The sequence below is a fragment of the Chiloscyllium plagiosum genome, chromosome 28 (assembly GCF_004010195.1).
Source record: "Chiloscyllium plagiosum isolate BGI_BamShark_2017 chromosome 28, ASM401019v2, whole genome shotgun sequence".
Lineage (NCBI taxonomy): Eukaryota > Metazoa > Chordata > Chondrichthyes > Orectolobiformes > Hemiscylliidae > Chiloscyllium > Chiloscyllium plagiosum.
Window position 1 is genome coordinate 10,004,905 of NC_057737.1, and position 15,484 is coordinate 10,020,388.

A 15,484-nucleotide genomic window follows, 5' to 3' on the forward strand; every position below is an offset into this window, starting at 1 on the left:
AGAGTCACAGAGAGAAAAAGAGAGGGCATGTCACAGAGACAGGGGGAGGGCATCACAGAGACAGGCACACAGAGCGGAAGGGGTAATTTGGTCAGAGAGAGGGGAGAGGTGTGGGTCCGGGATCATGGTCTGGTCACAAGCATTTAAACTAGCACAAACACATTATGAGCAGTCACCTCACCTTGTCATTGAAGACTTTCAGACTGTCCAATGTGTGCAGGTTCTGTTCCAGCAATGCGGTACCAGCTGAGTATAGGTTGACTTCATCCAGCTGCAACACTGCTACTGCCACCCAGAAGAGGGCTTTGTGCATGTTGGAGTCCTTTTGAGGAAAGGTTTGTCGTCAGTGAAGGAAAGCTCCCATTAAATAAATTCTACAGTTGATATTTGCTGAACAGATATACATGCACAAAAAGTAGACCTAGCTTCCAGTCTCAGAAACACAGAATATCCAAAGAGGAGCATGCCATTTGGTCCTTTGAGCTGCTCTACTTGGAGCTGGTCATCCAACTTCATACCCATGCCATGCTTCTACCCCATACACTTTGAAATAATTCTTAGGCATCAAGAGAATCAATCTCCTTCTTGAAAACATTCAATGTTTTCACCTCAACCGCTTTCTGTGGCAATGGATTTCACAGGTTCCCCACTCTCGAGTCAAAGAAATTTCTCCTCAATTCAGCCTTAAAGGGCCAACCAATACCCTTAAACTGTGGCAACTAAACTTCTGGTCATTGGAAATATCCTACCTGTGTTTACTCTGTCCAGTTGCCACAATGTGCTAAGTTTTTAGGAGATCCTCCCCGATTCTTCTAAACTCCAGTGAATACAGTCCCAACTAATCTGGCTTTTCTTCATACTATAAGCCTGCCATTTCAGTCTGGTAAACTTTCATTGCAACCCCTCCATTTTCAGAACATCCTTCCACAGAGAAAGAAAAGAAAACTGCACACAATATTCCAGGTGTGGTGTCACCAAGACCTTGTACAACTGCAGCAAGACATTCCTGCTCCTACACCTAAATTCTTTCACGAGGAAGACCAACAGCCCATTTGCCTCATTCACTGCCCAATGCACCTGCACTCTTACTTTAAACAATTGGTGTATGAGGACACCCAAATGTCGTTGTGCCTCCCTCTTTCCCAATCTGTTGCTATTTAGATAAAAGGCCTATTTGCAAAGAAAAGAGCGAGCACATTTAGATCAGTAAAATGCATTGACTGAAGCTTTTTTCTCGGTTTTGGGTTGGCCCTTGTACGTAACAACCTGATCCCAGATGAAGTTGCCAAGCAAATGACTTAATCATAATCTTAGCTCGGATTCCCTTTGCTGAGGTATAAAACAAGAAGTAATTTCTCTTGGGGATTGAATATGGAAAGGCAGTGCATAAAGGCTTGCAGGTAACTACAGAGCAGCATTTCAGAATTCAAATAATGGCTGATGGATCATGTGCACCCCTTAAAAAGGGGATCGTCTGTTTTACCAGTATTTACTCATTTATACTTTTTGAATCTGGTAACTCAGGAGATTTTGACAGATTGAATCCTACCTCACAGCTAAATAAACACTCAAGTGATTTAATGGCGACACTGTATTCCCACATACCTTCTGATACATACACACCACAGAAACCCCAAAGAGGTGGTTTGGGAGTTGAAGCTTGTGACCTAGTTTGTGTGGTATCTGGGCCACTAGCTCCCCACTGCAAACATTACAGGTAGCAATGCTTCAACAGAAAAGCAGAAACACAAAATTCTTTAACCACTAGTTTAACCACTAGTCCAAATGTCTAACTAGGAAGATTACTCCATCAAAATCACAAGTTGATTCAAATTCCAGATGATTTCAGGATTTCATGTGCATTTATAGAATAGCTCACAGCACAAGAGATAACCATTTAGCCCATCATGTTTGTGCCAGCTCTCTGCAAGAACAAGCCACCCAAGCCCATTTCCCTGCCTCTTGGTCCATCGTCTCCTGTAAAATCGACATTCATGGCTCTCGAATTGGCTAACATCTTGGTATTGTTCTGCAATCACAAACATGCTTCTCTTTCCAAAACAGTTGGTGTATTTCTTCCTTTGTCTCTCTTTTGCTCTCCTATCCTCAGTTCTAAGTCGGTGCCCAAGAATTCTAGGCGTTTCTTGGTGAACACTTGGACTTTCTTCAAATCTTCATTAGTTGAGTGCGCTGTCCAAATAATCCTCATAGTACATCCTCAAGACTATACCTTTCCTGTGTTTATTTTGTCTTCTACACATACAGTAACATTGACCACATATTGCAATTTTTATAATGTCATTATGCTTTCCATAAAGATGGTATCATTTCTAAAGATGTCGGACATTTTTGTGAAGGTTTGTTTTTAATGTCTCATCTTGATCATTTTTCTCATCAGACGTTAACTACTCAGATGGAAAAGGATTCTTTCTTTTTCCCATTCAAATCCACTGTTATAGGAGTCACAGAGATGTACAGCGCCAAAAGAGACCCTTTGTTCCAAATCGTTCATGCCAACCAGATATCCTAAATTCATCTAATCCCATTTGCCAACACTTGGCCCATATCCCTTAAAACCCTTCCTATTCATATACCTATCCAGATGCCTTTTAAATGTTGTAATTGCACCAGCCTCCATCACTTCCTCTGGGACCTCATTCCATGCACCCTTTGCATGAAAACGTTGGTCCTTAGGTCCCTTTTAAATCCTTCCCCTCTCACCCGGAACCTCTGCCCACTAGTTCTGGACTCGCCCCACCTCCAGGGAAAAGACCTTGTCTGTTTAACCTATCCATGTCCCTCATGATTTTATAAACCTCTGTAAGGTCACTCCTCAGCCTCTGATGCTCCAGGGAAAACAGCCCCAGCCTAGTCAGCCTCTCCATATAGCTTTAACCCTCCAATCTAGCAACATACTTGGAATTCTTTACTGAATCCTTTCAAGTTTCATAATGTCCATCCATCCAGAATTGCACGCATATTCCAAAAGTGGCCTAACCAATGTCCTGTACAGCCATGACATGACCTCCCAACTCCTGTACTCAGTGCTCTAACCAAAAAAGGAAAGCACATTAAATGCCTTCTTCACTATCCTATCTACATGAGACTCCACTTTGAACTATGAACCTGCACGCCAAGGTCTCTTTGTTCAGCCACACTCTCCAGAACCTTACCATTAAGTGTGTAAGTCTTATTCTGATTTGCATTTTGGTTTAACTCTTTAATAGCATTACATTACACATACGGTTTTGCTTTAGTTTCATGATAAACTACACGCTCCTGATTACTATAGTTTAAAATCTTCTGATGGATTTTCCTCCATATCAGCCAAAATTATGACATCTACATATCTTCGATGGTTTATATACTGTCCTCATACAGAAACTCCGAGCAAATCTAATGGATATTTCAGAATCATTTCACTTTAAAGATTGGAAATACCTGGAGAGAAAACACAACCAGATCGCACAATTCTTTTTATACCAAACGTTTACTGCATGTCCTGTGGCTCTCCAAATTTCTTCAGTTCAAATGATGATTTAATTTTCTTTTTGAAGATATGATTGAATCCGCCTCCACCACACAGTCAGTACATTTCACATCCGTATTAGTTGCGCTGTAACCAAGTTTTTCAAAGTTGGCTAACGTGGTGCCACTGTTTAAGAAGGGCGGTAAAGACAAGCCAGGGAACTATAGACTGGTGTGCCTGACGTCGGTGGTGGGCAAGTTGTTGGAGGGAATCCTGAGGGACAGGATATATTTGGAAAGGCAAGGACTGATCGGGATAGTCAACATGGCTTTGTGAGTGGGAAATCATGTCTCACAAACTTGATTCAGTTTTTTGAAGTAACAAAGAATATTGAGGAGGGCAGAGCAGAAGATGTGATCTATATGGACTTCAGTAAGGCGTTTGACAAGATTCCCCATGGGAGACTGATTAGCAAGGTTAGATCTCATGGAATACAGGGAGAACTAGCCATTTGGATACAGAACTGGCTCAAAGGTGGAAGACTGAGGGTGGTGGTGGAGGGTTGTTTTTCAGACTGGAGGCCTGTGACCCAGTGGAGTGCCCACAAGGATCGGTGCTGGGTTCTCTACTTTATGTCATTTACATAAATGATTTGGATGTGAGCATAAGAGGTACAGTTAGTAAGTTTGCAGATGACACCAAAATTGGAGGTGTAGTGGACAGCGAAGAGGGTTACCTCAGATTACAACAGGATCTAGACCAAATGGCTGAGAAGTGGCAAATGGAATTTAATTTGGATAAATGCGAGGTGCTCCATTTTGGGAAAGCAAATCTTAGCAGGACTTATACACTTAATGGTAAGGTCCTAGGGAGTGTTGCTGGACAGAGAGACCTGGAGTGGAGGTTCATAGGTCCTTGAAAGTGGAGTCGCAGGTTGATAGGATAGTGAGGAAGGCGTTTGGTATGCTTTCCTTTAGTGGTCAGAGTATTGAGTACAGGAGTTGGGAGGTCATGCTGTAGCTGTACGGGACATTTGTTCGGCCACTGTTGGAATATTGCATGCAATTCTGGTCTCCTTCCTATTGGAAGGATGTTGTGAAACTTGAAAGGGTTCAGAAAAAATTTACAAGGATGTTTCCAGGGTTGGAGGATCTGAGCTACAGGGAGAGGCTGAACAGGCTGGGGATGTTTTCCCTGGAGCGTGGGAGGCTGAGGGGTAACCTTATAGAGAGGTTTACAAAATTACGATGGGCATGGATAGGATAAATAGACAAAGTCTTTTCCCTGGGATGGGGGAGTCCAGAACTAGAGGGCATAGGTTTAGGTGAGAGGGGAAAGATATAAAAGAGGCCTAAGGGGCAACCTTTTCACGCAGAGGGTGGTACGTATATGGAATGAGCTGCCAGAGGAAGTGGTGGAGGCTGGTACAATTGCAACATTTAAGAGGCACTTGGATGGGTATATGAATAGGAAGGGTTTGGAGGGATATGGGCCGGATGCTGGCAGGTGGGACTAGATTGGGTTGGGATATCTGGTCGGCATGGTCGGGTTGGACCGAAGGGTCTGTTTCCATGCTGTACATCTCTATGACTCTAAGTCACCAGTGCTTCCTAATTGATATCCTCCAGTCTTGATCCTTCCAGTAATGGAAACAATGTTTGGCCCATTTGCTGTGTCCTGTCCTCATCATTTTGAAATCTCTAGCAAATCTCCTCTCAAGTTTTTTTTTCATTCAATAGACAATGCCCTCAGCTTCTCCAATCCAAGGATTAATTGAAGATTAATATCTCTAGAACTGTTCTCCTGAATCTTTTCTGCATTCTCCTATGCCCTCACATCCTTCAGAAAACATCAAAACCCTTTCAAGCTAGTCGTGTGGTTACTGTTGTATTTTAGGAAATGCTGTAGACAATTTGTGTGCAGAAAACTCACAAACAGCAATCTGATAATGTCTTAACAATCTGTTTAATGACATTCATTGAGGAGTAAATATTGGCCAGGTATGCAGGGTCAACCCACCTGCTCTTTTTAAACATCGTGAAATGGGATTTTGCATGTCGAGTTGAGGGAGCTAACAGAGAGCTGGCCTGTGTCTCACCCAAAAGATAGCATCTCCATGAATGTAGCTCTCTCCAAGGACCACACAGGATCATTAGCATTCATTCCTGTGCTCTGTGAGTGGAGCATGAATCCAAAACGTTGTGAATCAGAGGCAAGATTGCTATGGTTTCATCTATGGTTTACACACAACACATCCAACACCACACATTGCTTCTGGTCTTTTGAAAGGAAGACAAACATGACATAGTATTTTCTTACAATGTAACTCTAAGGCAGAGTGAAATTCAACTTCTTCAACAACTATTATTTCAGTTCTGCACATCTCTTTGCTGTCTGTGGGCCTTGCTACATTACACACATACTTGTTTTTCCAATCTTCATTTACATCTTTTGCTTTTAAGCTTGTTATATTTTTGACAAATAAACTTCGTAGGATCTACACTTCTGAAAAATATGTACTTAAAGACAGAAAAGATAGCTGAGCATTGATGTATGCCCCAGGCCCTGCAATTTTCTTCTTTGCAGACGACATTTCTGACAACCATTTGCTTGCATTTTGCATTTACCTTGTTTAACAGTGGCTGGAGCTTGGTGAGTGCAATGACAGTTGCTTCTATCAAAACTTGGCTGTTGTGGTTATCAGGACCTTTCAGGCAACTCTCTAGACCCTGTGTACACAAAAACAAAAGCCACGATTGTTAGTTATTAGACTTTGTTAGAGAAACCATACACACTTGTTTTCACTCAAGTGAGTGACCGCAGTGGCAGGAAACCTCCATGTCCATTTCTGTTAAATGGTTACACACTCTGGGTGACAGTGCCTTTACAGAGTGGTTTCATGTTAATCATTTAAAACGAGGTGAGGTCCAGTCAAACTCAATCTTACCAATATGATAAAGAGGTAAGGGGATACAGGATGAAAAGTCTGTATTCCAACATTTAGCATAGAACAGGAGTGAGACATAGAACACAGAAAATTCCTCAAGTAGCAGTCACCATGCTAATTGATACATATAATCCAAACACTCTCCTGACCTCAACACTTCTTTGTTCCTTGACACTGGAATTACTCACTGCCAATCTGAAAATTAAAACAGCCAAACATTTGACTCCCAAGTTAGTGGTCACGTTTCAGGCTACATATTAACTAGTTTATCTTGCTGTGATCTCAGTTTTCAAGACATCAGAGAAATTTGATATGGTGACAAGATTATTATTTTTCTAGGTCCAAATAGGTCTGAATTATTAATTGCAGACAATCAGTTATACAAAAGTTAAACCTGCCCTGTAAGAGCTATGCTGAAAATGTGTGGCTGGAAAAGCGCAGGTGGTCAGGCAGCATCCAAGGAGCAGGAGAATCGACGTTTCGGGCATGAGCCCTTCTTCAGGAATAACAGATGAGGTGAAGAAGGGCTGAAGAACGCCCTTTCCTGAAGAAGGTCTCATGCCCGAATCGTCGATTCTCCAGCTCCTTGGATGTGCCTGACCTGCTGCGCTTTTCCAGCAACACATTTTCAGCTCTGATCTCCAGCATCTGCAGTCCTCACTTTCTCCTGCAAGAGCTATGGCTTGTCACTTTTAAAAAATGAAACATATGGATCACGAGGAGTCGTCACTCAGCCCCTCACACCTGCTCCAACTTTCAATAAGGTCATGGTTGATTGGACTGTAACCTCAAATCCATCTGTGCCAACTGCTGACAACCTTGTAACCACTTGCTGAACAAAAATTTACCCACCTCATAAATATTGATGGACTGTGTCTCAACCAACTTTTAAGGGAGAGCTCCAAAGCCTCATGACCTTTGGAGAAGAAATTTCACGTCATCTGTTATAAATGGTTGACCCCTGATTTTTAACCACCGACCCCTAATTCTAGCACACAATTCTCCAATTGTGACTTCACCACTGCCTTATACAGTTTCATCATATATCCCTAGTTTCGTATTGTACACCTCTACCAAAGGAGAGCATTCCATATGCCTTCTTTACAACCTTAGCTACCTGTACTGCTATCTTTAGGGATCTGTGCAGTTGCGCACCAAGATCTTTCAACTCATCAATCCCTCTCAGAATATTCCCACTGATTGTGTATTCCTTTCTACTGTTTGACCTCCCTAAATACATTGCCTCATACTTAACAGAGATGAATTCTAGCTGGTGCCTTCCTGCCCACTCCACCCACCCATCTATATCATTACAGAGCTTTCCACTACACCATGCACCACACAGCCATTTTGTGGGTCATCTGCAAATTTCCCAATTGTTACCCCGATGTTAAAGTCCAAATCGATGAGGTATTAAATAAACAACAAGGGCCCCAACACCTAGCCCTGGGGAGCATCACTTGAAAGAGTTTTCCATTTGCAATGGCAGCCATTGACCATTACTCTTCATTTCCTGTCATTAAGCCAACTTTGGGTCCAATTTGACACATTACCCTGTATTTCAAGGGCTTTTACATTTTTAACTAGTCTGCCATGTGGAACCTTATAAAATGTGAGAGCAGGGGTGCGATCGGGTCGGCTGGGGTGCGATCGGGTTGGCTGGGGTGAGGTAGAGCGAGGTTCTACAGGATTTTTCATGATTCAACCAAAAAAAACCTCATACTGTTCTAAATACCAGTATGCACAAGCCTAACCTGACCAGGTCTAGTAAACCTTCATAACTCAAGCATAATCTTCCTACTTTCGTATTCAATTATTCTATTAGCTTTCCTGATTACTTGTTATACCTGCCTACTAACCTTTGTGTTTCATGCACAGAGAAACTTACGTCCCCCTGCATCTTAGAACTCTGCAAAATTTCACCATTTAAACATGCTGTTTTCTTCTTGCTCAAACAGACTTCACATTTTCCAACATGATTTTTCATTTGCCACTTTTCCTACTCATTTAGATTAACAGTATCTTTTGTAACCTCATGTTCTCTTCAAACTTTCTTTCCTCCCAACCTTAGTGCTGCCAGCAAGTGTGGCAGCCATATCTTTAATTCCTTCATCCAAGTCATTTATATAAATTGTAAATAGTTGCAGTTCCAGCACCAATCCTTGAGGAAAAACACTTATTACATTTTGCTAATCTGAATAAGAACTCTCTCCTTCCAAAAGCCAGGCTATCGACTTCTTGCTATCTCCTACCCTATGAACTTTTATTTACCACAGTCACCTTTGTTGTTGCATCATACCAAATGCTTTCTAGAAATCTAAGTACAGCATATTCACCAATTACCCTTTATCCACAAAGTACATGTTACTGCCTCAAAGAACTCCAATAGAATGAGCAATAGAATGAGCAATAGAATGAGCAATAGAATGATGTCTGATAACCTCCAACTTATCCAAGTGTCCTGTTACAAAACTATACAGCATGCAAACAGACCCTTCGGTCCAATTTGTCCATGCTGACCAGATATCCAAACCTAATCTTGTCCCATTTGCCAATATGGGGATTCCGATGCCTTTTAAATGTTGTAACTGTACCAGCCACCACCACTTCCTCTGGCAGCTCCATACATGCACCACCCTCTGCGTGAAACAGTAGCCCCTTAGGTTCCCCCCCCCTCTTCTTTAATAAGAGGAGAAAGTTTCCCTGTGGTAGGTGTTAAGCTAAGTAGATTGTGGTTTTGTGCTTTCTGTCTCCCTTTCTTTTTGAATAAAAGATTTACATTTGCTATCTTTCAATTAATTGAGGCTGATGCCAAATTTTGAAGTTAAAACCAGTGCATCAACTATCACACCAGCCATTCTTTTATGACCTTAGGATGAAGCCTATCAATACTCAGGCACTTGTCAGCTCGCAGCTCCAACAATTTACTCAGTACCACTTCTCATAGCTATCATCATTTTACTGAGTTTCTCCCTCCTTTCCATTACCTGGTTTACAGTTGTACCTGGGATGTTATTTACATCCTCTAAAATGATAACTGATGTAAAATAACTTAATTCATTAGCCATCTTTCTACTTTGTGTTATCAATTTTCCACACTCACTTTCTACAGTGCCAATGTTAATTTCGTTAACGCCTTTTTAAATATTAATAGAAATTCAGACATCTGTTTTTATATTTCTGGCTAACTTGCTTTTTTTTGTTCTTTATTAATGTTTTAGTGATTCTTTGTTGAGCTTTATATTCTATACAATCTTCTTCCCTGCCACCTATCTTTGCACAATTATATACTTTCAGTTTGACACTGTCTAACATTTATAGTTAATCATGGATGCTGGCTCTTACCCTTGCAATTTTTGTTACTCGCTGGAATGCACCTAGTCTGTATATTCGCAAAAACCTCTTTAAATGTGTGCCATCATGTGTTTATTGACATATCCTTCTCTGATTTGCCAATTCACTTTTGCCAGCTCTGCTGGTCCTTTGTTTAGTTGTTCTTCCACTGGAATCCTTGAAAAGGCCCTGCTCAAGTCAGGTAGTTCAGAATTTGATCTGTAGTTTTCAGTTTAGAACCATCTAAAAACCAAACTAAATTCTTACAAAAAAAAATGTGAAAACATTTTTGGAGAGCAAGATATGATCTTACTTTGATGAGTGGCAGGAGTGAAGCAATATCAGAATCTGGTTTGGTGTTTTAACTGCAACCATCAGGGTATTAGTGATTGGTGGGGTAGGCGTTAGCTTGAGGTAGATCTGAGAAAGGATTAATAATCCCCTACCATCTGAAACTAAAGTTATTTTCTTTCTCTTTTTCTCTTGGTTTATATAGTTGCCTTAAGCTGAGTTAGTCTTTTCAAATAGACCACCAAAATTCTATTTCTGTAGTTACCTGGGAACTATGTGTTTTTTAACATGTTGTGAAAATGGAATGGCTATTTTACATAAAATGCACATATCCTGTTTACGCACATTTCTTTAAGTAACTGGTTATCTGATGTTGATAGTGCAAAACAATTGATGAGAGATTTTCCAAAACATCTTGTATTCAAATATAACCATCCATACAGAAAGCATGCCATGGTTGAGAACCACACTCAAAGAATAGCAAAGGTCTGGTGAGGTCATAAAGCACAACATAATAGGATTTAAAGTACATTTTCAAAGATGGCAAGAACTACATAAGGTGTTCGAGAATTTGGAAGCAAAGACAACTGAAAGCTTTGTCACTAACGGTGCAGTAGATGTAAAGTCAGGCAGTACAGGTGTGAACAAGGATATAAAACTTCAGGAAGGTACAAAGTTGCGAAGGCTTCGAAAGACAAGAACTAAATCTTTGAAACAGTATTTGGTGCGGAATATCACTAACCAAAGCCTACAAATATTGCAAAGTGGCACAATAAAAATGTTAACTACAGAACTTGAACAGATCTGATTATTAAACACTCAAATCGTTAATCAAATTGTTTTGAGTTGGGTGCATTTCATTTGCAAGGATCAAGTGAGGAAACTGAAGAGTTAGGTCCAGATATCCCAATGTGTCTGTGTCCAGAACGCATGAAGCTTTAATTGGGTTTGGTTTTTCACCTCTCCCATGCATATCATGTAGCTTTCAGTTAAGGTGAACAGTGCATATAATTTGGTGAACAACTGTGTGTGACTGGTTGGTTAAACAACATCTATACCCAAACAAGAGTGTTTTTACGCTCTTCAATATTCATAAAATATCCTCCATTCTAGGATAATTTCAACACTGGAAGGCTAAGATTCACTCACAAACTCTATGTTTTCAGTAATGCTCCAGGAATTGCATCTTAGTTCTGTCAATCCTAACGGAAAAAATTGTGCAAAGGAAAATTCGTAATTCTGTTAGTTACACTAGCTGGCTTATGGAGGAATTTTATTCATTGCTCCTCAGGGAACATCAAATTTTTAAAACAGCAAACTGACTATTTACATTGTTCAAATCATCACAAATTGTATACTAAGCTTACAGGGATTTTATGACAAAATCAGTTAACCATCAATCTAAAGTACCATGCAGCCAGTCCCAATGAGATAGGTAGAAGGGCAAAACAAAAATAAAAGGAATCTGAATGATAAAACAGCAGTCACTCTTTCAACACAAAACGTTCCTTGGTCCCGCTGAATACAGTAGCAACTTCCTTTACACATTCCTTCACCCCATGCAGTTCAAGATCAATTAGTCCTCAAACAGGTGACACTGCAAATTAACACAAGCTGTCAGTCCACAGGAACGAAGTACTCCCAACAATTCCCTCCTGTTCTGCCAACACAATAAAAACAAGTTGTTCTTACTTTCTGTGCAAAGTGAAAAGGCACAGAGCATTTGTGAAACGATACAGTAAGCACTTGCTGGCACACAAAGGTATTCATGATCCACCACCAGCTCAGTTCTCCAATCCCTTAAGTATTGCTAACATCATCCTATATTGCTTACATTCAACATATCTTTTCGGTTGCTGTTCACTCTAGAGGTGCAGAGTGGCAGAATGGATACATGCTAGGAAATACCGGTTCAGGTGTGCTGCCAGCTTTGCACTGGAGGAGTTGCAGTTCTGTTGCTGACAAACAGAAGAAAATATTAAAGTAAAACCTCAGTGTGGTATTTTTCAGAGGGTCAGACCCCAAAATTTCTGTTGCAAGCAACTCAGAATTTGGATAAAAATTACTTTAATTTTTGGGATTTGGAAGAAAGTAGCAACGGTTGGGTCAGTTCATGGTGTACTGATGTCAAAAACCTTGTGTGAAATTAAGAATTGCAGGTAGAGATGGGTGAATCAGCTTGGTTTTCCTCTTCATCTTTTCTGCTGATGGTGCATGATTTTGATTTCACCAATGGTCATTGTGGGATTTGAATACTGAGTCTACAAAACCTTAAGTACTGCACTTAGCATCAATGGTCAGGTTTGGGAATGAAAAAAACCCTGCATTTATTAGACATAATACTCCTGTGTGTTCTGATAACTATTTATAGCTTTATAAACTTCAGCTTATAATGCACTGCAGAGATTGCAGGAAGTCAAAGAAATGTTTCAAACTCACCTTGCTGAGGATCCGAATGATCTGTTTAATTTGCCCATGAGTAACTCGCTTACTGATACATCCAAAGACAACAAGCGCTCTTGGTTGAAGAGATGGGTTGTACTGGAATGCAAATCTATGCAGATCAAGAACAATTGATAAAGAATAAGACAAAGCCCCAGTATTACCAGACAATGCATTGTGTAAGTATCAAAATAGTTAAAATATGGGAATCACGCACAAATGTTAAACACAAAAAGTGAGATGATTGTTGCTTCAACACTCTGTTGTTTCCCAGTTAGCCAAACTGATCTTGCTGTCAGTACAACTGGAATTCAGTCAGCTCCTACCCAAAAACTGGAGAGAACACATCACCCAGCATTCTCGACCCCGTTGCAAAGAGAGCACATTGGCTACCTTCTCCAGCAGGTCCAGACTTTCTTCTCTCTTCTGGAGAACCCACAAAGTGACGGACTCATTTGTGCTGGTGCCAATGGTTCCCTCCAAAACTTTAGCATATAAAGTAAGTTGAGAGCTATTCTTGGAAATAAGTCACTGTTCTTCAGTCAAAATCTTGAAATTCCCTCCCAAAGGGCACTGTGGGTCAACCTATAATATGTAGATACAGCAGCTCAAGGTAGTAGCTCATCACTACCTTTTCAAGGTCAGCTCAGGATAGATAATAAATGCTGGCCAAGATTAGAGTGATGCTGGAAATGCACAGCAGGTCAGGCAACATCTGAGGAGCAGGAAAATCAACCTTCCGGGCAAAAGCTGATTACTGATGATGGGCTTTTGCCCAAAACGTCGATTTTCCTGCTCCTAGGATGCTGCCTGACCTGCTGTGCTTTTCCAGCACCACTCTAACCTTGATTCTAATCTCCAGCATATGCAGTATCCACTTCTGCCTAATAAATGTTGGCCAGCCTACGCACTATGAGCAAATAAATAAGTCAATAAACAAAAGTGGACTTTCTTTCTGGCTACAGGAGCTCTCTAATTTCAACTTGGTGGCGACACAGCAGTTAATATCAAAACTTCTCTTTGAGAACTTGGTGGCAACACAGCAGTTAATATCAAAACTTCTCCTTGAGAAGTTTACTTGAAAAGAAAACTTTTCAGCTCCAATGCAGAGTTTGGAACAGCAAGAAATTTTGAAATGCTTGAGGGAAAATGGTTAGAAAGATGCAAAGTAGTTTGGTCAATGAAGTTTTCTTCATTGTCACCTAATTCTAGTATACATTGTTTTCATAGTCTATTTGACTATCAGACACCATCAAGTAATTTATCATTTCAGTTAAGGTAGCAGAGATGCAAGGCATTAGGTTGCTCTCAAACCATGTTATTGAAAAAAAATAGGAAAAACATCTGAAGGTGCTTGGGAAGAGCACTGGTAAAGATTTGAGAACAGAAGATTCAGTTCCTTGTATTCTGGGCACTGGTGACACAATCTGATAGGACCAGTGAGGGGAAGGGTGTGTGGGTATGAAAGGTAGGTGCATTATGTGGGTGAAAGTGCAAGCATGGGCAGGGATGGTGTGGGTGGAGGAGAGAATTAATGGAGTAATAACAGTTATAAAAAAGTACACTGCAAAGCTCAGAAACAATACACAGAAAAAAGGTGCACAATGGGTCGCAAAAACTCACTTTTGTGCTAATTCTGTCCACTGGTCTAGCCACTTGCAGGTCGGTATATCTCTCATACATGCCTAAAAAAACCATTGATTATTGCAAGATTACAACTCTGACAACATTCCAATTCTTCTACAATATCATAAATTATTGCATTAGTTAACATTTTATCCCGCTGACTTTTAGTAACCCAGGAATTCTTTATGAGCACATTTATTTGATCAATGCCTAGTCGGGAGATAAACTAGGCTAATACTACTTTTTTTTTAATACAAAGGTCTGTTATTTTCACAAAATAATGAAAAACTGCAGATGCTGAAAATCAAACAAAAATAGAAACTGCTGGAAAAATTCTGTATCTGTGGAGAGAAATCAGTGTTAACATTTTGGGTTAAGTGACCCTTCCTCAGAACAGACCTGCTGAGCTTTTCCAGCAAGTTCTGTTTTTGATTCTATTATACGCATAACAGCTGGTCACAAATCTTACTGCATTCTGACCATTCAAGCACGTCAAAGAGTAAGGTGACAGCTAGCAAAAATACTTCAAAAAAAATTAATTCCTGAGCATAGGAATTGCTAGCTAGGCAGCATTTATTGCCTATTCCGAATTCCTCAAACACAATTAAGAGTCAACCACATCACTGTGGGTTTGCAGTCACATGCAGGCCAGACCAGATAAAATTTCCTTCATTAAAGGACTTTAGAGAATTAGTTTTTTTTTGTTAAAATGACAATTGACTATCGCTATTAGACCAGTTCTGTACTGAATTCAAATCTCACTACATGTCATAGTGGGATTCGAATCAATGCCCGTAGAACATACGGCCGTGGGGCAGCACGGTGGCACAGTGGTTAGCACTGCTGCCTCTTAGCGCCAGGGACCCAGGTCTGATTCCCACCTTGGGCAAATGTCTGTGTGCAGTTTGCACATTCTCCCAGTGTCTGCATGGGTTTCCGCTGGGTGCTCCGGTTTCCTCTCACAATCCAAAGATGTGCAGGTCAGGTGAATTGGCCATGCCAAACTGCCCACAGAGTTAGGTACATTAGTCAGAGGTAAATGTACGGATTCCTCTTCGGAGGGTCAGTGTGGACTTGTTGGGCCAAAGGGCCTGTTGCTTCCATACCTAACCTAAACATTGGCTTGGGGTTCTGGATTGCTATGCAGCAAGACTACTACATTACCACTGCTTCCCAGTGACTGAAGGCAACTGTGAGGGATGGGACCCCGAAAAAGCCAACATTAATTATTCATCTTGGTTGAATGCTTCATCAAACAATTGCTCTTAATTACAAATGAAATTGGTACAAGCCAATGCAATTAGTTTGAGACTACTTAGACTATACACCAACACCCAGCTACACAGTCAATTCTAAAAGCAAAATTAAACAAAGTT

The 15,484-nt window shown here is 40.7% G+C and overlaps 1 protein-coding gene across 10 annotated transcripts in view; it reads right to left on the reverse strand.

Moving 5' to 3' along the window:
- nf1a (neurofibromin 1a) overlaps positions 1-15,484 on the reverse strand; it is a 334,372-nt gene that overhangs the window by 41,888 nt on the left and 277,000 nt on the right. For all 10 annotated transcript variants that reach the window (XM_043718253.1, XM_043718251.1, XM_043718246.1 and 7 more), the window contains 4 exons: positions 14,106-14,167; positions 12,480-12,594; positions 6,097-6,198; positions 182-322 (listed from right to left, as the gene is read on the reverse strand). In XM_043718253.1, the coding sequence (XP_043574188.1) occupies positions 182-322; positions 6,097-6,198; positions 12,480-12,594; positions 14,106-14,167 (420 nt within the window). The remainder of the gene's footprint in view (positions 1-181; positions 323-6,096; positions 6,199-12,479; positions 12,595-14,105; positions 14,168-15,484) is intronic.